At 45.7% G+C, this 24,313-nt stretch overlaps 1 protein-coding gene across 5 annotated transcripts; it reads left to right on the top strand.

Moving 5' to 3' along the window:
• Window positions 1-2,000: 2,000 nt before the first annotated feature.
• Window positions 2,001-23,783, top strand: HMGXB3 (HMG-box containing 3). Of its 5 annotated transcripts, none has more exons than XM_029997912.2 (20): window positions 2,001-2,271; window positions 3,005-3,152; window positions 3,572-3,746; window positions 4,193-4,756; window positions 5,406-5,504; window positions 8,206-8,337; window positions 10,405-10,817; window positions 11,179-11,354; window positions 11,649-11,746; window positions 12,298-12,396; window positions 12,959-13,108; window positions 14,798-15,099; window positions 16,573-16,700; window positions 17,330-17,461; window positions 17,726-17,910; window positions 18,506-18,725; window positions 19,819-19,952; window positions 20,358-20,474; window positions 20,904-21,113; window positions 21,709-23,783. In XM_029997912.2, the coding sequence occupies exons 1-20, from the start codon at window positions 2,163-2,165 to the stop codon at window positions 22,177-22,179; spliced, it is 4,062 nt and encodes a 1,353-aa protein (XP_029853772.1). In that variant the 5' UTR covers window positions 2,001-2,162; the 3' UTR covers window positions 22,180-23,783. The 5 variants fall into 5 exon arrangements, with proteins under 5 accessions (XP_029853772.1, XP_029853773.1, XP_029853774.1 ...); XM_029997915.2 differs by lacking the exon at window positions 2,001-2,271 and adding an exon at window positions 2,338-2,615; XM_029997913.2 differs by lacking the exon at window positions 5,406-5,504.
• Window positions 23,784-24,313: the final 530 nt, after the last annotated feature.

Raw genomic sequence — 24,313 nt, 5'->3', positions numbered from 1 at the left:
TTGTGTTGATTGAATAGGAGAAGGGATTGAGCCTTGGAAGGCTTTGCAGATGAGGGAGCTGGAGATGGATGAAACTAGTAATAATCTGCTATGATTTCTCATCTATTTAAGCAGGCTCTGAAGTCAACTCTTCAAAAGAAGACGCTGGTACCTGCTGTAGTTCAGTGTGCCTGGCTGTCTTTTGAACTCCTTCAAAGTTGCCCTTGTACTTTATCAGGGAAATGAAGAGGGAGATCCCTGTGTAATCTCCATCATTACCTTTCATTTCTTGAGGTAATGATGCATAAAGTGTCCTGGGGGGAGAGTGCCTTTCCCCTCCTGACACAGCAGGTACTCCTTTGTGACTTTCCTCAGGCTTACAATAAGACACCGCTACATAGCAGCTTCCCTCATTTCTCAAAATACTATTACAGCATCATTAAAATAATTTACATGCTGTTAATATCATTTTTCTGAGATAAAGCCATATGTCCATGGAAGAGTCAAAATGCCCAATTTAGGAAAGAGTTTGAGTTTTTAACGCCATCGACAGCATGCACGCTGTGAGAAACTCCTCCATGAATGACAAGGGAAACACAGCTGCTTTCCTTCAAGTTTTTTTCTTTTGAATTATTTTTTTCAGTTGTTCATTAGTCCTGTAAAGCCAATCAGCCTTTTTCTTCCAAATATTTGGCTAGGTAATAAATCCAACAAAATTCTAGTGGTTGTATATTGATCCGAACAAAAGTATGGTGCTTCGGAAAAGTACACGGGTTGCGTGAAGCCGCACAGCGTTTGACACAGAACAGACAGTTTGCCACTGATTATTGCGCATAAACACTAGCAGAGCACATAAACGGCTGCAGGATTTCAGGAGAATAAATAACGGGTTGCAGATTTAATACTGGCTGTCGTATCACTGCTTTGTGGGTTTTATTAATGACTTACTAGACAAGAGGAGCCCTTATTCTGCTCCTCCGAGATCTGAGAAGACACGAGATAAATGTGGTTTACATTTCTCTAAACTTAGAAGTCATGATGTAAAACACAGAAATAGATATGAATAGAAAAAAAAGCCAAAATGTGTAATTTGAAAAACGTGTTAGAGCAATAGCTGCACAATATCCCGCCTTCCAAAAGGTTCAAAGGAAGAGGGTTATGGGTAGAGAGCCCTATGGGGCTATTTGTTCCCTCGGGAGCAAAACGCTAATTTTTAGAATTTGTGAAAACTGAGAAAACAATTACTTCGTTGTGTATGGATACTTTTATTCTTCAAAACTCAGAGAGGAATGTTGATCAAGAAATGCTGGGACCCAAAGATCCCATGAATACTTGGCGTGGCTACTGCACCCGGGGTGATACCATGTCTCCTGACAGAAGGTCTCCGGTGTCTCTCATGCCGAGGTGGTGGCACAGCGCTGGCCTTACAACCAGCTGGCTGTGGAACCACCACCACCTTAGCGGAGTCGCAGTGAGCTTTCTTGCATTTTGAGCTGGATCTGGATTTTAGGCTGCCACTTCATCTGCCTCATCACCGGGAATGGGAAGCAGGACCGACCACATCAGTGGGCCGATGTTTATCGGAGCAAAGGAGCAAAGCTTCGCCCTGGCACCTCCGCGCTTCATGAGGGGAAGGCCTGTACCTGCCGCTCTGAGGAGACCAGGAGGGAGAAAACCTGTGGAAAGGCAGACCAAAAGTCTGCCTAGCACCCCCGAAGAACGCAAGACTACGGTGCGACTCCTGCAAAGAGCACTCCCCGCTTCCAGCGGCCTGAGCCCTTCGCTAATTGCGCTCTAATTGTGCTGCGCTCCCCCCTGACCAGCTCCCGCCTCCCCGCGCCCCCCTGAGGAGAATTGGCGGGAACCGCGGCCGCGCGCGCCTCCCCGCCCCAACGCGAGGGGACGCCGCGCACACGCAGGAAGCCTGACCCCTCCCGGCCACCGTCCCGCCCCGGCCCCGCCCTTCCCGCCGGCGGGGCCCCGCCCCCTCCAGCCGTGACGCCGACGACCCGGATGCTGTTGCCGCGAGTACTTCCGGCGGCGGCGGTGGCGGCGGCGAGGGGCCGCCGAGGCGGAGGGTCCGGTGCTGGCCCGTCTCGACCCGCGGCCCGGGCCCGGCCTGGCAGCCGGCCCAGCATGCCGGGGCGGCCCGCCCCGCCTAGCCCGTCCGCCCGCTCTTCTCTATGCGGCTGGGCCGTAGCTCCGGCGCTGCCTCCTCCGCGCCGCTGCCCCCCGGCTGGGACGTGACCACAGCTCGCTGCCTGTCCGGCCGCTCGTCCCCGGTGCTGCCCAGTGAGTGGACCAGGCGCCAGGGCCTTTCCTCGGGGGGCACCTGGGAGGCGGCCGGCGTGGGGCAGGTTCACCAGGGCACGAAGGGGACCGCTCTCCTCTCCTCCCCGCGCCGCTTCGCCTCGGCCGCTGTGGAGGAGACGGGACCTCGGTTTAACGGGCTTTGGCGTGCCCGGGATTAGTGAGGGCGTGGGGTCGAGGCACGGGTCATGCGTGGGCTGCCCCTGAGACCAGGTAGCGTTGCCCTTTATCTCCTGAGGCTTCTCGTGTCCTCTCTGCCTCCCAGCGCCCCGGAGGCTGCAGGCATCATCGGTGTTAAGCGAGGAGCCCCGGAGATCTTGTGGTGGGTAAGAGGATTATGAGGCTTCCGTGCTTATGCAGGCTCTGGCCTTGCTTTTTGTGAGCGTGGCCGTGACATCTTGTAGCTGGACACCTGCTCGCGGGGTGTAAGGCTCGTTCTAGGTTACCAAACTTACCTGAGAGGTTCCTGGGGAGTTGCAGCTTTTAAGTGCAGGTGCAGTGTGTCTGCGCTGAATTGATGGTATTGAGGTCATAGTGATAGAAGTGTTTTCTTCTAAAAATAGATGAATAGCTAACACGTAGTTATCTTGGTTAATTAAAGTCAAACTTACATGCCAGTGATGCCATCAGCTTGCAGAGGTGATAAAGAGTGGTTTTTGTTGGGAGAAATGTTGTATACCTTGACAAGTGCGTAACATAAAATATGTATTTTTAGCAATGGAGGCTCCATATGATGGCACTGAAGTAACTGTGGTAATGGAGGAAATAGAGGGCACTTACACTTACGCATCACCAGTGCCGTCTAAGAAGAAAAAGAAATATAAAAGTACTGGTGATCATGGAGAAAAAACCAAGAAGCCTAGGTAAGTTCTTTCTGTCTTCATTTAGCTGCTGTCTAGGGTATGGGAGCAGTTTTCCTTGTTTCTGATAAGAGTGAACTTTGCAGTACAATTTGAACACTTCATAGTGTAAAACATCATGTGTAAAACATTAGCCTGGCATTTTGGGCCCAGTCTGACATCCTTGTCTTTATGGGTGCTACCATTGCTTGACCTAAAGTTTTTGTACCCCAGAATAATTTACCTTAGGGTCTTTCTCCTTACTGCAGAGATTCTCCTCAGAATCTTAGTTTTCATTTGGTTAAAAAATGCACTTACAAGTAGAATTGAATGTAACATGCTTGTCGTTTGACATTGAGACAAACGTAAACCTTGTGGATTTCTTTTTCCAAAGGAATTTATGTAGAATGATGTTAACATTTCAGTCTTTGGTTGTGTTTCAGATCTGCTTACCTTCTCTACTATTATGATATTTACTTGAAAGTACAGCAAGAGCTCCCCCACCTCCCTCAATCTGAAATCAACAAAAAGATCAGTGAGAGCTGGAGGTTGCTCAGTGTGGCTGAAAAAAGCTATTACTTGGAGAAGGCCAAGCTAGAGAAAGAGGGATTGGACCCGGTAAGTCATCTTTCTGGCAGTTCTTTGCCATGTGAAGAGAGAGGCACTTAACTGCTTACACAGCACTGTGTGGGGGAGAATCATTTAACTGCAGATTCCAGTTTGTATTTCTGCTTAGGACAGCCTATAAAGAAGCAGTGTGTGAGGCCACTGTCTCTTGCTTTTGCCTTCTGTTCAGTCAAGGGATAATTTCAAGACGGATATGTCTAGTACCCGCTGACGGGGATGGTAGTTATTTTTGTGTCATGTCATCAGGGTGATTGATGGTAAAGTAAATGATAAAACCACGGCTGAGAGGGATTCTGCAGGCTCTGCCATGTGGAGAAATTCCCAGCAAACTACTTCAGGAAACCATTTAAACTTTAGGCATTAAAACAGCAGGACTGAGAATTGAATCTTTTCCTTTTCTCATATTCATTTATTCCATACTCTGTTTTTGCCAACAGAACTCCAAGGTGTCCACTCGAACTGCGGTAGTTCCAGACATTCCAGGTTTCCGTAAGATTCTTCCTCGCTCAGATTATATAATTATTCCTAAAACCACTCTTCAAGAAGACAGGAGCAGGCAGTCGCTGGAACTGTGTGTGACACAGGGTCAGGCACCGTCCGAAGGGTTAACAGCTTCCACTAATATCACAAATGTCTCCCGTGATGCTGTGCAAAACATCCTTTCTGTGGACTCGAGCCATGTTGGCATTGCTGAGCAGTGCATTGCCATTGAAGGACTAGCAGAAGAGACTGCTTCCTTTGGTCAGTCCGATGCTGTGGAAGAAGTGGTTGCATCAGAGGTCCTCTCTCACTATGTTGGCCCTGTGACAGAGAAAGTGGCTGGAGATATCCTCTTGGATGAGGCTTCTTTGGAAATAGAAGGGCAACCGTATCAGACAGCTCGGGTGGTTATTGAAGAGACTCTAGTTAGCAGCTCCACAGACATCTCCAACGGGAGCATCGCTGTGGCCCGTCCTCAGGTTTCAGATGGTGTGTCTGTGGTGACCGTGGTGACGGGGAGGGTAAGTTGTTCTAGTGACACTCGGATTCCTGCCAGAGTCTCACCTGAAATGTCCGAGTGCTGTTCAACACATTTTACTTAAGATCCTTGGTGGCTGCAGGAGAACCTGTATTGCCCAGTGTGCTTACACTCAGTGGTGAGGGAAACAGCAACTTCTGTAACTCTGTGATTACAGTGTCTCTGCTTGCAGATTGACTCTGCCATATGCTGATAGCGCTTGTGTCTTAAGATGACTGCTTGAGTTTTTTTAATTGTTTCTTATAAAGATACTTGGGGTGGGTTCCGCAGTTGGACTACAAGATTTTGGGGAGAAGAAAATGTTACCTCTGTGCTCCTGGTAGCTGTTTTCTTGGTTGCAGAGAGGTAGAAGGGAGTCCTTTTAAGTTGAGGTGTTAGGGATTGGTTATAGAAGATCCAATTCTTCACAGAATAAGGTTTGCTGTTTTCAATTTCAAGCTAGGAAGAGTTTGGTAATTTCCAGAGTAGAGCTGGTAAGGCCATTGCTTTTGAAACAATTGCCCTTCTTTCCTGCTTTCTGGTTTCATCAGTCCTTAAGACATATGTTCAATGGTAGTGTTCATGAGAGGGTGGGACACAGGTCACCATGTCTCTTGTTTTCTGCATGTATCTTCCCTTTGACTTCATTTTAGGATACTGAAGAGAGTAGCTCCTCCACACCTGCTACACAGTTTATTATGTTACCTTTGCCAGCTCATTCTGTTGTGGAGAACCCAGCGTCAATTAAATTGGTAAGAAATTCAGAGTCTTGTATGGTATTTTAAGGTATGGATATATTACCATAGGTTTGTCTTAAAGGTGTTGGAGTAGGAAGGGTTTGATCATGGTTCAGTTCTTAAAGATAATCCAGTTTGGAGTCATCATGTCAGTTGATACATTTCTTGTCCCTGGTTTTATGCCTTATGCATGTTAATGGGGGTCTCTGACTTCCTAGAGTGTCTTATAGGGGCCTGTTTCTGCGGCCTTCTTCGTCAAGGAGTTCTTGGAAACGGATGGAGTAGATAACGCTATCACAACACATCTGGCCAATGGCAGTTTCTGTGTTGCCCTTTTCAGGGTCTGTGTAGCCGTCTACGTCCGCTACTTGGATGCATATTTGTCTTCATAAAATGCCAGTGTCCATCCCTTTAAGGGCAAGAATCTGCCCTTGTGACAGGAAAACATGAGCTCCTCAGTCTCGTGGATGGCTGTCGCTTTGGCCATGTGACAGGAGAGGAGCAGTGGCATAAGGTTTTGAGAACCCATGTAAAAGGTTGTGTGGCCTGTTGCGTAAGGAAGAATAGTATTATTTCTCTAATCTAACTACTCCAGCCACCTGTATTTCTGTGATGGGTTGACCCTGGCTGGATGCCAGGTGCCCACCAGAGCCGCTCTATCACTCCCCTCCTCAGCTAGACAGGGAAGAGAAAATACAACGAAGGGCTCGTGGATTGAGATAAGGACAGGGAGCGATCACTCAACCAATTACTGTCATGGGCAAAACAGACTTGACTTAGGGAAAATTAACTTAATTTGTTGCCAGTCAAACCAGAGTAGGGTAACGAGAACTAAAACCAAATCTTAAAACACCTACCAACCCCCACTACCCCTTCTTCCGGGTCTCAGCTTCACTCCCGAATTCTCTACCTACCCCCTACAGCAGCGCAGGGGGATGGGGAATGGGGGTTACTGTCAGTTCATCACACATTGTCTCTGCTGCTCCTTCCTCCTCAGGGGCAGGACTCCTCACACTCTTCCCCTACTACCAGCATGGGGTCCCTCCCACAGGAGACAGTCCTCCACGAACTTCTCCAACGTGGGTCCTTCCCATGGGCTGCAGTTCTTCACAAACTTCTCCAGCATGGGTCCCTTCCACAGTGCGCAGTGCTTCAGGAGCACACTGCTCCAGCGTGGGTCCCCTGCGGGGTCACAAGTCCTGCCAGAAAACCTGCTCTGTGGGCTCCTCTCTCCACAGATCTGCAGGTCCTGCCAGGAGCCTGCTCCAGCACAGGCTTCCCATGGGGTCACAGCCTCCTTCGGGCATCCACCTGCTCTGGCATGGGGTCCTCCATGGGCTGCAGGTGGATATCTGCTCCACCGTGGACGTCCATGGGCTGCAGGGGGACAGCCTGCCTCACCATGGTCTTCACCATGGGCTGCAGGGGAATCTCTGCTCCGGTGCCTGGAGCACCTCCTCCCCCTCCTTCTTCACTGACCTGGGTATCTGCAGGGTTGTTTCTCTTACATGTTCTCACTCCTCTCTCCGTCTGCAGTTTCTGTGCCGCAGCAACCTTTTTTCCCTTCTTGAATCTGTTATCCCAGAGGCGCTACCACTATCGCTGATGGGCTCGGCCTTGGCCAGTAGTGGGTCCGTCTTGGAGCCGGCTGGCATTGGCTCTGTCGGACATAGGGGAAGCTTCTAGCAGCTTCTCACAGAAGCCACCCCTGTAACCCCACCTACCAAAACCTTGCCACGCAGACCCAATACACATTGTAGGACCTCATTGTACAGTCAGCACTGCAGCTCCTGTGTTGTATAAGCTAGCATAAAATCTTCTTTTCCAGGTTCTCTGTGCTTCCAGCTGGTGGAACACTGCAGATATTTATAGTGGTGCATGGTGTGATATTCTTCCAGGTGTCTTGGGGGAATGGAAATACCTCAGGTTTTTGTTCCCGAGAAGTACCTAGCTTAAATTGTCTCATTTCTTTGACAGCAACATTTGCATTTCTAGAAAAAAATGTACATAGTTAGGGACTTATGGCACAACAGCTCTCTTGGGAGTGTTGAGTACAGAATATTGAGAAGTGCTGTGCTGATAAAAACTCGATGTGTTGATGCAGTTGTCCTGGCAAAGATGACAGGTTCTGCTTTAGTTGTCTTTATAAATAGTGCCTGGTGGTGCTGCTGGGGTTAGAGTAGTTTATAGCAAGTTACAGTAAAGCACCAGGGAATACTTGACCACTGCATACAACAACAAATTACTGATGACAACTGCCTCTATATCATGAGTGCTTGTCTTCAAGTCTTGTCACCCTGTTGACATGAGTCTGTTAATCACATCTTGCCTCACTGTGGACTGCTGTTTCAATCATTCTTATACCATCTTATTATGACTTTGTCATATTCATAAGAGAACTGTTACATCACTGTCAATGCAAGGTTAGCTTCTCCAGTAGGTTATAGGCATTGTTCTTCTCTGCTCTGTAGTTTGATCTAAATTCTGGTAATACTGAAGGCTCTTGTATAGACGGAGCGTTTAGACTCAGAGTAGTTATGGTGCTGACTCACTCTGATCCAGCTGTGTGGTGGTTGATCAGTAAAAGGAATAATAGTGGAGGGCGGGTGATTTGCTGAATAATGTTTGTAAAGTGCTTACGAGGAAAAAGGGAGTGATGAGCACAGCTTTGTGTTTTTCAGCTCTGTAGAGAAATTCTTGACAACTCTCGTTTCAGACAACCACATATACTCGCAGGGGACATGGAAATTGCACCAATCCTGGCTGTTCCTTCACTTACGTCACCAGGCATAAGCCACCAAAATGCCCGACATGTGGGAACTTCCTGGGAGGGAAATGGATCCCAAAGGTAAATTTGCCTTTCCTTCCCTGATTTTCAGACAAAAAGTGCTGTTTTAGTGATGCCTGTGATATTTCTAGACCTGTAGGTCTAGCACAGGAGGTCAGATATGCCAGAATTGATCCCTGCACTTGTGTTCCAGTGCTTGTGCTGGAGCAAGTCACCATTGCAGAGGACACTTGGCCAAGGTGAGACAGACCTGAAATCACCACATCTTGGGTAAAGATGCCACTTGTAATGGTGTCAGCTAGAATAGATGGGGCTGCATTTGGTAACTCTCACTGAGAGGATACACATTCTTCTGGCCCTCTGCCTGCATTATAGTTCCTGGAAGTCATTGCTTGTTCTTCCTGCTACAGCCCTAGCTGAGCTCAGGAATTTGATTGAACCATTTGTTTTGTGGTAACTTATCTGTGTTTGAAGTTCTTCTATGAATTGAGGTTTTCTGTGGTTTTTCAACAGAAAGGAGGAACAAGTCTCAACTATAGTAGGTATATGATCCTTTGGGAGCTAGCTGATAAAGTTGATCTAGTGGAAGCTGAAGTGCTGTTGGGTATTGTTGACTCATGGCCTTTTGTCTGATCATTCATGATGTTCTGACCTTTGGCTGGAAGGAAATTCACGAGTGTTGGTGGAGTTGTGAAGTTTGAGCGGAAAAGTCTTTCTCCAGGTGATACCTACTCTGCTTAAGTTATTGGCATCTCTACTAGCTGTATACAGCAAAAAACACTTGCTCCGTAAACCTTGACAATGTCATGGTAATTAGTCAGCTCTGAACAGATGTGAGTTCGTTAAATTTCTGTCTGAAACAAGGCTCCTCGGGCACAAGTTAAAGGATGTTCTCAGTGTGAAAATTTGCATTGACATTCAGCGGCTCTGTGTGGATTTGTTCTGAACCTCCTTTGTTTTGTGTCTAGATCCATTAAACATTTAGGGGCAAGAACTTTTTTAGGCAGCTTACAAGCTCTGTAGTGTGTGAGCTGATGGCTGGGCTTCCTACGTGGTAGGATACAAATAGTGTTGATGGTGTCTTAGTTTTTGTTCTGTAAACCTGCTGAAGTAGATAGATGGCCAGCTGCAAAAATGTATTTCTGCCTGAATATGGTGTGCCTGCTTCTGTTAAATCCTACATTGATTAAAACTGAAAGGTTTTAGAGGGAGTTTTCTTCCTGTCTTGCAGTTTTATTCTGCTCTTCTGGGAACATGTTTGCATAAACAGTTCCACCTGTTTTTATGGTGTCATGCCTTGGGAGAAGCATACACCAGCAGTTTCTTTTTAACCGGTAATAACATCAGTAGAACTGAAACTATATATACATACGTTCCTGTTCCTTAGAAAGTAAAGGGACTAGGTTGTAAGATGTCTGTTTTTAAAAACCTAGATTATCCTTCTGAGTATGAACTCTGTAGAGAGCTTAGAATTAATGTGTTTATCGTGCCAGAAACTCTTGATTCCATTTCTGATATCTTTTTGCATATTACCAATTCAGTGTTCCATCATACCTTTGTTGACCCTAATACATGACTCCTGTAGCCTTAGTCTTGAAGGTAATGTTTTTCTTAAAGTCAAAAAAACCTTCCTAATTAATTTTCTGTTTCCTGACTTGCTCAAATGCATGCTTTTCTGAATACATGTATCCAAAAGATAACAAGTTCTCTATCTAGCTTCTTTTGGTTCCTCAATAGCATGGAAGAACAGACAGTGTCAGAGCGCTGAAGCTAGGAAAGGGGAGCGTAGGAGATGGGTCCTTGTTACAGAGGGTGGTGGGTGAGTTTGTGTTGTTGATGCTAATAGTGATATTTGAGGGAGTTTAAGAAAGATTGATTCTTCAAAGTAAACAGTGTCTAAAAATAATACATGAAGGGCCAGAAGGCTAGATAAAATGTTAACAGGGACTTTGCTGTCGTAGGAGATGATGTCTTTCTGCTCTTGTACAATTCACTGCTTAAACACTTAGGATTTTGCTGTTTTGATCCAGCATTAAATAGGCCATGGAAAACCTGGCATATGTGAAAGGAACTTAGTTATCTGTGAAAGTCTAAAGCTCTGAAGTGTGACTATCTTTTTGTTTCCAGGAAAAGCAACCAAAAAGCAAATCTGAGCCAAATTCAAGCGCCTCTGTTAAAACTCCGGCAGCTAAAAGAGGTCAACAGACAGTATTCACAGAACCGGCAGCTGTTAGTGAGAGTACCTCCAAGTCTGCTTTGGAAAGCTCTGAAGCTGTCAGCCAGCTGCTGAATGCTGTGCCTGTTGGAGGGCAAATGCAGGAGACGGAGTGGGAGGAAGTGATCATCTCTGAGGCTCACATTCTTGCAAACAATGTGCTTGCTGAAGAAAGAGGGAGTGCTGTTGGAGTGATGCTGGGTCAAGAGAGCCAACGGCAAGGAGACTCTTCTTCAGAGCAGGCAGAAAAAGATAGCATAGGGCTGGGGATGCCACCGTCTTCTGAGGTGCCGAGTTCAAATGCCTCTGCAAAAAAGCCAATGGGGTGAGTCAGTTTTCCATACGTTATGGGAGTATATGATGTCTGTTGTGTGCTGATGGGACGAATCCAAGAAATTGAAGGCTGTTGGCAGTGCTTCCTGTAAGACCTATTGTGTTTGCTGTCTGTTTTGTGCCAGTTCAGGATTGTTCCTTTGAGATTTTGTCCATCAGAGCTAATTTTTTTTTTTTAAAAGTGACAATTAAATTGTAGTCACAGGGCAGATGTATCCTTAGCGCTATTTCTCCTTTCTACTGCAATAGCTGTGATTATTATGCTAATAAAGCACAGTTCAGGGAAGAGGAGAAAGTTGAGGCTGAGGGGGAATTGATGGAATTTTTTTCCAGTTTTAGCTCTTGTCTTTCAGAATTGATGCTCCAGCTGCTACACACAAAGGACAAGAAGTAAAGAGTAAGCCAAGACCCAAGCCCTCTTTGCTGGCTGCAGCAAGACCCATGCGAGCCATTCTGCCTGCACCAGCCAGTGTGGGGAGAGAAGCCAGCACCGAGCAGCCTAGCAACAGACAGGCCTTTGCAAATACCGGTAAAAGCAGTATTCTCTGGTATGCTTTGGGAGCGGTTGTCTTTCTTCACCACATTGAAGTGGTCTCTGTCAAATAATAAGATACATCTGAAGGGAGATAGTGACCTACACTAGAAAAAACCATTCTCTTTCTCTCTGAGAGTGCAGTAAATGGGCCATGAAACACCTGCTTGGGTCATTTCAAGTTTAGAGGAAAAATCTCACATGACTATGGTGGCATTTACCAAAGATGTCAGAACGAAACAGGACCTGTTTTCTCATATCTAACCTGCTGCATCCCTTTCCTCCTTCAAGACAAGCATTCCCCTGTGAGAACATCAGGCTTGAAGCCGAGTACGCTGAAACAATTGGGCCAGTCAATTCTGCAGCCACCAAGTGCCGAGGAGCGAAAGGTACCTATGGTTTGTTCTTCAAATGCATATTATTTTCCTGTTTTTTTTTTTTTTTTTCCTCGGGTGAGGGATATGACCTGAGTGGTGAGAAACAGAACACAAAAATGTAGCAGCCTTATGGTGATGAGATCTGTGACTGGCAGTTTTTATGGTTTGGCTCGGAAGCATCATGAATGCTAGATGGCTGAGTGTAGGAACTGAACTGAGAGATGCTGTTGGACAATCCTTCTGTTGGCTGCTTGGAGAACCTCCCAGTTACTTCCAGAAGATGTTTTGAGGATCTGCTAGTGCTTTGATAATCTGATGTGCAATACTGATTACGGAGTCTTTCACCTGTGAAATATGACTGAGTATGCCAAGATGCTGGAATACTTCTGTTTGAATTGTAATGCCTTAGTATGCAAAACAGTGTGTTGTAGTCCTCTGATATTAAATGAACATTAATTGATTTCTTGGGGGGGGGGAAATGCTAATAGGTATTGCTTACAGGATATATGTATTCAGTAGTAGGTGTCTCATGAGTGTTATTTTTTTCTGCTTTCAATCTCTAGCTCCACAGTGCTTTGACCAGCAGGGCATCTCAGGTTAAGGTAGTGGAGGTTAAACCAGACATATTCCCTTCCTACAAGTACAGCTGCACCGTAACTTTGGTGAGGATTTTTCAGATGGTCTGACTTATACTGTGGGAAGTGTCACCTCTGGGATGAGACCGTTCTGTGACTTTTGTTTTACTGACTTGCAGAAATGCCTCTCATGTTTAATGTGAGACAATCTGTACTTCTTATGTCATCTGTTGACCTAATCCAGGGTGACTGTACTCTGTTGCAGTCATGTTTGGGATCTTGTTAAGAAATGGATTTTTCTTCATGTCTTGGCATAATCCCCATCCCCTCCTTGAGTTCAGCAGGGAGGATCAGTGGTTTCTGAATGAATTTAATGTGCAAGTGTTTGTGGTCTGGGGAACTGGCCCCAAAATGTTTGAGTGCCAGTTAAAGTATTCTGTGCAAAGTGACAGGGCCTGCTATTTGACCTTTAAATGAGGTGTTATGAAGTGGGGAAAAAATGTATGATATTCAAGCACACTTTTCTAGAATCTTGCTGGCATAGAATCATTTAGGTTGGAAAGGACCTTTAAGGTCATCGAGTCCAACTGCTAAAAGTCTAATGCATCTAAAAGTCAAGGTTAGCAAACATCTTTTTTGTGTCATTCAGGATTTGGGATTGGCAACATCACGTGGCAGAGGGAAATGCAAGAACCCCTCTTGTAATTACGTGTATACAAACAGGCACAAACCACGAATCTGTCCAAGCTGTGGATACAATCTTGCCAAAGACAGAGCTGAGAAAACAGCAAAATCCCTGGTAAGGTTCAGAATAGTTTGTCTTATTAAATGGCTATTGTGTGGTGGGCAGGGAAGTACCTTAGTTTGCAGGTGCCCATGCGAACATGTTAATTTTTTTTTTTCATTATGGTAAGCTTTTCTAACAGAATAATGTCCTATTGAAAATACTTGTGATGATGTTTGTACTGTCCAACTCCTGCAACAATGGTGCTTCGGGCTGAGAATGAGACTGAGTGAACTCAGTTCTACCACTGGATGTCTCTGTAGCTTAAAAATGCTTACGATGTGTTGGTACATGCTGGGGAAATCACCCCTGAAGTCACGTTTGTTGTGTCAGCTTTGTTGAACTTCAGACTTCATCAAGAAACTCCCAAGTATGCTCTGCTTTGTGACCAGTTTGTGGCTAATGTCAGTTAAGTTAGTACATCTTGTATCAGAGCTTCCTATTTTTAGGGGTTTGTAGTGCAACTTTACTTCCAGCCTGAATTTATTTCTGGATGTAGTATTTTTTTCTGTTATAGAAAGATGTTTTTCCATTGTCTGCTGTTCTACATGGATGTAAATAATGAATTCTGGGGTTTGGATTTTTTGGGTTTTTTTGGGATTTGAAATTTCAAAGATTAGCTTTTCTTGTACAGAATTGTTTTATTTAAAATAAAAAAAAGGAGCTGTTCTGTTCTTAGCTGAAATGCCTACTCAGCATATAGACAGACTACATTTTAGTCTGTGTGGTAATATGACTCTTCCACTTGTTTTTTTTTTTAATTTTGAAGAACATAACTCTGTGTAGTGTTTATTAAAAAACCAAACAAACTGATATGGCCTGTGTGAAACTCACACATAAGCAGCTAGCTGTCTGAGGAACAGCAGTGTGCTTAGCTCAGCTTGCATTTTGAGAGGCATGTGGCTTGTCTCTTCCTCATTTAGTTTTTTTTCTTATTTTTTGGATCTCGATGTGTTTAACATTCCTGTCACACAGTTCATTGTTGTCTCTGGGCCTTGGACTGATCATTTATCTCATTGCTAGACTAGACAGAAAAACAGGTTGAAATGTTGGCAGAAGAGTTTAAGTGATTAAACAGATTAGCCTGTTTGCATTCTCGCTGTTCTGAGCCACCTAGAGTTTAGTTCTCCTGTGCTTGTGCATTTTGTCTTGACAGTGTATGTGTTGGGGGTGGGTGTGTGTCTAAGGACTATAGTTGATCAATTGTAATTGATTAGTGTATTCTGTATATCACAGCCCCTAGCTCTCATTTAGTGCTTGTCTCCTCTAGCTTCTGGAGTGGTGTGCAGACTGCCGCGGCGCTCTGAGCATGATATACAGGAGAATGTGCCTGATGTCACTGCCTTTCTCCATAGGTTAATTGCCAGGATTATTGAAGTGTTTATGTACCCCTTGGTACTCGTCCTTACCCTCTTGATCCTCAATCCCTGCACGAACACTTCAGTTTAATGGCAAATCTGTGATGGTCTAGCAGTATTATAGGAGTTCCTGAAAGGCTGGGCTGTAATAAAGTATTTTTGGTGAAGTAACTTAGGCTTGGAGCTACTGTCTGGAGTCAATGATTGAGCAGTGGAGTAGAAGTCAAGTCTGCTGGGTACAAAGGTTACTGTGTTTCTGCTATCTTTTATGACTTCTTTGGGCTTCTTAATATTTTATCCCCATGCTTGCCTAGTTGAATATGTGAGCGTTTGACTTGCTTTCTAGGAGGTCAGTCCAGGTCAGTCTGATGTGCTGAATACCAGTGAGCCCCTAACCCCATCCCAGAAAGAGATCCAGCGTCAATCCACCCTGCAGTTGCTGCGCAAGGTAATGCAGATCCCAGAGAATGAATCGGAACTGGCTGAGGTCTTCGCGCTGATCCATGAACTCAACAGCTCGCGGCTCATCCTGTCCAACGTGAGTGAGGAGACAGTCACCATAGAGCAGACCTCCTGGTCAAACTACTATGAGTCTCCATCTGCGCAGTGCCTCCTCTGTAACAGCCCATTGTTCAAAGGGGGACAGAAGTAAGATTCTGTTTTAGACTTGTGACTCTTTCAACCTCATGCTGATATTCTATGTTGCAAGCGTGCCTGAAATAATATTTGCTTGAGCCCCTGGTACTGAAGCTGGTGTAAGTGACACTGAATAAGCTACAAGTGTGTGGAAAGGGGTTAGGTGGTTAGTGATAAGCTATTTCTGTTTCTCCTGTGCAATGTAGTTTGTTATACTTACTGTTTCCATACAGCAGGAGAGCTTGATCAAAGAGTGACGGCTAAGTCTACATGTAATCTTTTTTTTCTTGAAACGGAATCTTTTCATTAGTCATCCTTTCTTTGTTTCCCAGTCTGATGTTTTGAGGCTGACAGAGGCAAAATTGTGGGATCATAGATGTGCATGATGTGATTTCCCTTTTCTCTCTCTTCCTGATCTGAATATTTCCTGTGTGGATCTTTTTCCTTATGATGTTTTCATTCTTTTCATGGCTTAGTGTGGGCTTGAGTGAATCCTTTTTTGGAATAAATACCCAGGTTGAAACCTGAAGGACTTTCAGAAATTACCAGTGTATAGGCTTACCTTAACTAGATTTGTGTAAAAGCCTGTAAGATATCTCCTCACTGAGTCTGTCAAACATCCTCCTGATGCTGACAGCATGAGCCAAAACATTTTGCACAGCAAAATGTTGGGTAGTTTACTGTTGTGTTTCTTCAGCCAAAAAGATATTCTTGATACCAGTTAAGGATGTTTGCTTTGGTCAGGCTAGTACTAATTGAGATTTTTCCAGCAGAGGTACTTCTTATACTCGTTAATTTTTGCAGAACAGCGCTATCTTGCACCCTGTCCCTCACCTTGTGACTTTACCAACCTGTGCTTTGTAAATACTTGCTTCAATGCTGGCCTGCTTTGCAGTGCTCTGAAGGCAATGCTCTGAGTGTGGGACTCTCACATGTACCTGCATAGGCTTTAATTAAACCGCTGCCAGTGGGAGGGAGCCAGCTTTGACTTTGATTCCTATTTTCTTAGGTGGACAGCTGTATTTCTGCCATAAGGGCACAACTGGCATTTTCCTGTCTGAACTTCCTCCTCAGCAGCTGTACTGTGGAGGAGCAGACCTTTCTGAATCTTTGTGTGTGCAGGGACAGGCTGTCCAGTAGAATGTGTTACTAGTCACCATTTGTTGCCCCACAGCAATAGGGCTGATGCTTCTACCAGGGCAGCTGGGGCTGTAGATTTTCTCCACCTCTCAAATACTGTGCACCCAATGTACAGAGCGGGAGAGATGCTGTAGTGCTGTTAAAAGATTGTGAGCAGTGACCTGGCTCTGCCAGGGGAATCCATTTTAAAATGTAACATTTTCTTTGCTGGTGTGAAATGATGTGAACTGGCTTAGACTGACATACTAATGAACTGATCTCAACAAGAACGTTTTAAGTTACTGCAGGACTGGACTGAAAAACATGATGGCTTGACTCTGAGTCGTGTTTTGTTGTCTGTTACAGTTCCCTTGCTGGTCCTCAGGAGTGCTGGCTGCTGACAGCTAATAGATTACAGGTGGTTACAGCTCAGGTCAAAGTGTGCTTGAACCTGCAGTGTCTGGCCCTCCATAGCTTCACTGATATTTACACAGGTAGGAAAAATGTAAGCGTACCAACTTACAGCATGACTACAGTCTAAACCCTTCAGAAGTCTTGGGAGTGTGTGAGGGCATTGTCTTCGCACAGAAAAGTCTATTCTCTGCCCCAGTGTATTAAACTTGAATTATTTTTTACTTGCACTATTCTTCTGCTTCTTCTGCAAGTAAATCTATATTTGTGAGGAAAAACACGTATGAATGCTTTGATGAGGAAGACCATGCCTTGCTTCACGGGTGTAGGTCTCCTCTGTGTAAGTGGTAAATGTTGAGTTCTGCAAGGCAACCCCTGAGATCTTAGGCAAAGATATCTCTGCAGAGTGTTGTTTCTCAGTGTTGACTGGTGAGATTCAGTGGCAGTCTCTGTGGGCCTCCTGCAAGGCAGCATGGAGCTGAGGAGATGGATAGGCTGCTGTTCCTTGTAGACTTTTTAATTTAAAGGCAAGTCTGTGAAAGGAGCTAGTCTCACTAATGTGCAGAGGAAACAGTCCCAGAAGCACTATCCATGTTTCCATTATCCTCTGAACCGTACTTGTATGAGTATTTTGTGTATCAGTAAGGAATATATTTCTTTGTGAGGAAGATCTGGAACCCTACAGACAATAACTGTCTTGTTTTAACTGCAGGCCTTTTCAATGTGGGTAACAAGTTGCTAGTGAGCTTGGATCTTCTGTTTGCAATCCGAAACCACATTAAACTTGGGGAGGATCCCAGAGTGGCTGTTGGCAATATTCTGGACTCTGTTCAGGAGCAAACTGGTGGGTTTTCTTGCTTGTTTTTTACTGTAACACTTAGACCAACTGTGATCTGCTGCTGATTGTTAGGTTATAAAAAGACAAAACTCACCTCTTCTGCTGTGGTATGTTTCTATTAAATCACTTCCTAAACCCAACAGTACCTCTGTTCTTTGTAACAATTCTCTGGAGGACAGCTTTGTTTTTATTCTGCATAGGAGAGTTCTACTATCTCTCCACTGACTTCAGGAAGTGAAAGCTGTTAACAGTGGCATGTTCTCTTTTCAGAAAAAAGCCTGAGCCCTGACGAGCAGATTCAGCTCCAGGAACTGCTGTGCAGTGGCTACTGGGCCTTTGAGTGCCTAACAGTCCGGGATTACAATGATATGATCTGTGGAATCTGTGGCATAACCCCCAAGGTGGAAATAGCCCAGAGGAATGCGGAAAATGTCCTGGCACTGAAAAATATAGAGGTAGGCTTTTCACAAACTTCACATCCTGTTCGTGTTCAAAGCAGATCATAATAACTTTTGCTGACTCTGGTCTTCGTAATGCACGATAATTACATGAGACCTTTGTGAGCAGTTTTCTGCTGATGCCTGGCAAGAGGATGTGGCTGGAGTGGTGATGCCTGCACTTCCTCTTAGAGGTGTTGATGTATTGTTTGGGGAAAACAAGATCCTCTGTCCCTGGACCACAGCTTTTGTCCAGCGGCCGCTGACAGTAGGGACCTTGGATGAAAGTTGCTGAACTTGGCCTTCTTCCTTTGACATGAAGGCATTCTTTTTTTTCCCTAACAGCAGTTTCCTTGAGGTGCTGTCTTCTCCAATGGGGAAAAAAGCCCTACTAGTAGTATGCGGCATGTTTGGCTTTTATGTCAAATAAATGGTTTTGACTTTCCCCCAATGAAAAGTGGTTGTGGGGAGCTCTATAGCCTGAAGTCTTCTTGTTATATTTGGGCTGAGCACTCTACTGGGTAGTCCTCATGCCTTGAGTGAGGCTGACACAAAACTGTCAAATGAGCTATGGTTATTTGTATTTGACCAGTGTGTTTCTTGCTCTTTCTAGTTTACTTGGCCAGAATTCTTGCCATCAAGTGAAGTGAATGTAGAAGACTTCTGGTCCACGATGGAGACAGAGGTGATTGAGCAGGTGGCTTTTCCTTCTAGCATCCCCATCACAAAGTTTGATGCCTCTATTGTTGCTCCTTTCTTCCCTCCACTGATGAGAGGAGCGATGGTGATCAATACTGAGAAGGACAAGAACCTGGATGCACAACCAGTGCCAGGTAACTGCTGAGGTTGTGCTTATTAATGGAGTGCTTTACGTGGCGGTGACTTCAGTCTTTTGGTGACATTTAGAGTTGAGAATTGATGATTGCATGACTCTAAAAGTTACATCTGCTGAGAGAAGGCAAGAATGCTGGGGTGAGTTCAGCTGTTCTCAGGATACTTAGCAGCTTGAGATTTGGCCTGTCCAGTGAAGCTTGAATGCACCGGTGTGCTCTGATGCATTTGAGACATAGGGGAGATGAGAGCACTGCACCCCAAATGAGATACGGTCTGATTGCAGAGGGATGCATGCACAACTTGAATGCCAGTCAGTATTTGTTTCATGTTAGACTGATGCTTGGATTGTGAAAGCTGCAGGCAGTGCTTGGTATCTCATTATCATGATGTCAATAAAGGGTGAGTAAGTTTTTACGGAACTTGAAAAAAGACTAGGAGATGGATGTGCTAGTCCTGATCAGTGTTGTCAGCATTCAGTATATCGAGGGCATTGACTGCATGTAACAAGAAACCATGAGATGAATAAGCTCAGATGTATAAGAGCTAAATTTAGTTAGCACCTGGTTCCCATAACAGTTTAGGTATTAGGTATAAGAAGGAAAACTGGCTTTGCAAGCTTAACAAGTACATGAGTTGGCTTTGCAGACACGGCTGCAGCTGTTAGAGAGCTGAGGTGCAGAAGGGCTACATGGGCTTTTGTAGAAGTGGAGCTCCAGAGAAAGAACCAGGGAGGAGATGTGAAGGGTGAGCCTGCAGCTGCTCAGTCCAAAGGCTGCAATCAGATTTCTCTGTGCTGTTCTGTCACTTGTTTATCCTCGTGTCAGTCCAACCAGGCATTTAAAGGTTGCAAGCGACAGGATAGACAAGTGCTTAAGGAGTCTGCAACTCTGCTGGGCTCAGTCTGGTGACCTCACTCGCGAAGGTTTCAAGAGAAGTGTGGGCTGTGACATGCTTTGGAAATAGGACTATTCGTGGGTTTTGCTTGCTGGCAGATGGTTGTGCAGTCTCCACTTCTGTAGTCTTCAGAAGAAATTTTTTTGGTGACTTCCCATCCTGAGAATGAGTGCTGAGACTTGTTTCCTGCCTTTGCAGGTAATGGGAGTGCCTTGGTGAGGCTCCTTCAGGAAGAAGTCTTCAGGCTTGAGCTGATAAGCTCTTACAGTGAGGAAGAGCTGCAGAGCTTTCTGACACAGTGTGGCATCCCCTGGGAGGCTTCCGATACAAAGGTAATGGCTTGTTTGCCGACATACAAGCTTCCAGGAGTGGAGCTGTTCTTCACTGTCTTTGCCTCATTCACACTTGCCATCCTAGATAATTAACTTCTCATCTGACTGCGCTAAGGACAGGGGTGGTTTAGAAGTGAGTGCCTGCAGATTATAGGATAACTTACACATGGTGAAATAAATTGAACCTTTGTGGGCTAGAAGAAAGGAAGCCTGTAATTACCTTGTCACAGGCTCAGCGTGGTGTAATTGCTTGTCTTCCTCCCAGTGCTGAGTGTGGGATTAGGAAGTTACTGGATGAAGTGCAAATTAAGATTTGGGAGACCTTGCCCGCAGCCTTCTCCCTCCCTGGAGGAGTCCTTTAATTTTAGCCACATACAGACTTTCTCTGGGGCCTTTCTTTTCTAGGACCAGCTCTGCTACTCCCTCCTGGCTCTCTATGAGTTTGTACAGAATGGGACAAGCGTCACACAAGCCTCTGCTCATCACACAGGAGGGAAAATCTACAAAGTGTGTCCACATCAGGTAAGGAAGGCTGGAGTCAGCAATGTTTTTTCTTACCTTGCTATTCACTATTATCTGACTTACCAGTGTGGAACTCCCTCATTAAATAGAAGCAATGGAGTGGGCCTCTTTGAGCCTTGGAATGAAATACAGTGCCTCAGGGGCTTGGAGTATGAGCAGTCTTGCAGGAGATTTCAAGATTGACTAGTGATCTGAAGACTGGTTTTGATCTTGCTGCTGAGGTGGAGTTGAAAATCACCTCTTCCCGAACAAGATGAAGTGAATGTGTATGAGGAGGAAACACAATATCTTTAGAGAAAGTAACTATCTGGTTACTGTATTGTCTGGAATACCTGAAAGGAAGCTTAATTTTTTTTAAGACTGTATCTTTTTTTCCCATAAGTTTTCAGGGTTTTTTGTGCTGTTTGGTGTTAATCCTTTTCTTTCCAGGTTGTATGTGGCTCAAAGTACATAGTAAGAGGAGAAAATGCCCGGGATCACGTGGACTTGTTGGTTTCCTCACGTCACTGGCCTCCAGTGTATGTTGTTGATACAGCCTCTTCAGTGGCGCTGTGTGCAGACGTCTGCTGTCCTGGCTTGACTTCCCAGATGTGGGGGAAAAAACAGGGCTGCTTCTCTGACCCCATGGATCCTCCAACGGTTAGTTAAGTCCACCTTTGCACTCCGCTATGCCACTCCAATGTGGAAAAGTTTCAAGTGAGATTTAAAATTAAAAAAGATTTTTTTTTTTTAAAAAGTATATGTAGCCTGCATTGTGCCTCAAGATAATTTGACCTGATAAGTGTCTCCTGACTCACAGCTTTGCAAGTGCACAGCTTCTGAGCATAGCAGAAAGCATTACATGTTGCTTTGGGCATTGTTTTAGGTCCATGCTCCTTAATAGGAAGAGCTGTGCTGAAAGTGCATTGTAACAGTTCAAATCATGAACTTTGGAGCATGTTGGTTATTTTGACATAGCAACTCATTTTCCCCAAACTACTGCGATTACTAGAGAAATGGGAGAGGAAGAGGGTTGCTAGTGCCTTGGGATTATCTCTGTGGCCATATGAGTGAGGAGGGAGCGTACAGAACCGCCTTTGTGGCATTTAGGGGAAGCCTGAATCAGTTAGCCCTCCCTCTGTCCTGGGTCATAGTGCTGGCTGGAGTTCAGCCAAATGGTAGTTTTGTCTTGTTCCTCTTAGCCGTGGGGAAGTTACTTCTTGTTCTACCTGGTCCATGTCTCTCTCTCTCCCAGTATGTGTCCTGCCCTGAACTGCTAGACCAGCACTACAGCGTAGACATGACCGTGGCTGAGCACTCTGTTCAGCACCCAATCACCAAGTCGTCGGCACGCCGAATTGTTCACACGGGTTCGGAGCAGAACAGCAACCAAGATCCAACGGCTCGGCATCACTGCATCTCCCTGTGCCGAGAGCTGGAGCCATACAGCGCCATCATCGCTGCTATCAACGACAGCAAAACTAGCAACATCCGCCAAAGGCCCATCACCTTCGAGAACGCCACGCACTATTACCTCTACAACCGCCTCATGGACTTCCTCACCAGCAGGGAAATTGTGAATCGTCAGATCCAGGAGATCGTACAGAGCTGCCAGCCTGGGGAGGTGGTAATTCGCGATGCTCTCTACCGGCTCGGAGTGGCCCAGATTAAAACAGAAACAGAAGAGGATGAAGAGGGGAAGCAGGAGGATGATAGAGGTTGCTGAGTAACAAAACAGCTTGTTGGTTTCTCTCTCTGGTGTGTGGATGGGTGAGCTGGGCCAGCTTCTGTGAGGTTTGGGCAGCTGTCTGGCTTGAGAGTTTATTTTTGCAGGTTGGAGATGTGATGCCAGTGGCTTTGACTGCTGTTAATGACCAAAGAGCTGCGTGCTTCCATAGTGTCATGGTAGCTGCTGCGAGCGTGGGTCTGTCAACCCCCTTGCTGAAGGCTGCAACTGCCTCCCGAGGTGTGCGATGGACCTGCTGTTCAATGCTGTGAAATGTTGCCCTCCCTGCAGCTGGCGAGTGGAGAAGGGAGAGGCATTTCTGGTAGTGGGGAGTATGCATGGTCAGGCACACAGGTGTTTTAATTCTGAATCTTGCTTGCTGACTTCTTTGTGCATATTGGTGGCAGGGCTGGGGGTGTGGGAGCAGGCATGAAAGGCAGACGGCTAAGACGATTTCCCCCCGAATGTTCTGAATAGATTAGTTTAGGACACTGACTCCTGCTTGGAAATCCTGCGTAGCTCTCATGCATTGGCTGCAAGGAGTCTTTAGTCAAGGAGAAGGAGGAGCTAAGTGGCTTTAACACTCTGTATCTGGGGAGCTTCCCTGGAGGCTGCAATCCTGGGTCCAGGACTGTGGGTGCTTTGGCTGCAGAAAGTTTCTAGAATTGTTTGTCCCCTCACATGAGCACTAATAATTTAGAAGCTGAAACATACAGTGCGTGAAAAGTGTTCTGTATGTTCAGATAAGAATTGACCGGGCGAGCCCCAGGGGAACCAAGCTCGTTGGAGGGCCGTATGAGCGCTCTGTAGGGTGGTGGCTGTGGAAAGGGGAAGGACACTCAAAACTTTTGTGCTGTCCCTCTGGACAGTTGTTTTTTTTTTTAGCGGTTTCATTCTGTTCAACGACTTGCATTTCTGTTGTCCTGCCCTTAGAACAGAATCACAGAGACAGACTGTCTGTGAGATCAAGGAGAAACGATGAGCGCAGTGTCACCAGGGGGAGCAGGGTTCGGTATTCCACCCTCAGAGGAAGCGCTGGGAGAGCTGCATCCACGCGTGCAATCTCAGCACTCTGTCAAGTGTCATATTTGCCCTGCCCGTGTCCAGACAGCACTGTGTGGGTTAGAAAAGTCTCATGCTGCCCAGGTTGCTTTATCAGCTCCTTTAGGAGAGTGGGGCTGAGACCTCTGCCCCTACAGCATGTCTGGAGAACACCTTGGGCTGCGGTTGTAAAGCTGTACGCGCTGTCTGCTGCCAGCTCCCTCTGCTATTGCTGGTGGTGAAGGTGGATAGGTGTTGCTGTGACCTGCAGAGGAGAGGAGCGGGATGCTAGACTGCTAAGTTGCCATCCAGGAAGTTTATTTTGTCTGAGTGAGCAGTGGGGAAGATTCAGAGGCTTGCGGTGTGGTTGAAAACTCCCTTCTGTGAAGGGGAACCTATTGAGTACCGTACTGTTAAAGTAAATGTATTAAGTCTGAGCAAATGCAGTAATTATGGCTTGGGGTTTTTCTGTTAAGAACATTAACTTATTATAATGAGACATTAGTGACTTTTTTCAGTCAGTGATAAAGTTTAATAAATTATCTCCAATTTTTGGGGTGAAACTGCGGGCAAGTGACTTGTTTTTTGCGTATAAGACCTGGAGGACTGCAGTGGGAAAGGGCACAAACACTATGTGCACATATACCACGTGTCAAAATTATCCTGCTAAATATAGCTAAGGTATAGTTCTTACAAGTGGCAAGAAAGTAGCTTCTGCAGATGGCTGACTTCTGTAGTCTACCTGCTCTTGTTCTGCATTCCCCTGCACAGGGCAGCAGCTCGTGAGGTGACTTACTTTCATAGGAGAGAGTCTGCAGCAGGTGACAGTAACTTCTCTTCAGGGAGTGTTTAATAGCCTGGGCTGGAGCTATTGCTAGAGGAGGTTCTGCTGCAGTAAGCTCCAGTCTCTGGTCACCAGGGTCCTTCTGCCTCAACCCTGCCCTTGGCATTGCACTGCCTTTCCCACGCAGACTGCTGCTGTGTGCCTGTCTCAAACACAGTGACTGTTGTCAGGCATCCCATCATCACAATTGAAATTACTCATTCCCCCATTATATCCATGCATGGATATTACTTAATTTTTCCCAATTAT

The sequence above is a fragment of the Aquila chrysaetos genome, chromosome 22 (assembly GCF_900496995.4).
Source record: "Aquila chrysaetos chrysaetos chromosome 22, bAquChr1.4, whole genome shotgun sequence".
NCBI classification, from domain to species: domain Eukaryota; kingdom Metazoa; phylum Chordata; class Aves; order Accipitriformes; family Accipitridae; genus Aquila; species Aquila chrysaetos.
Note: the sequence above shows the minus strand (reverse complement) of the source record. Positions and strands in the feature narration are given on the sequence as shown.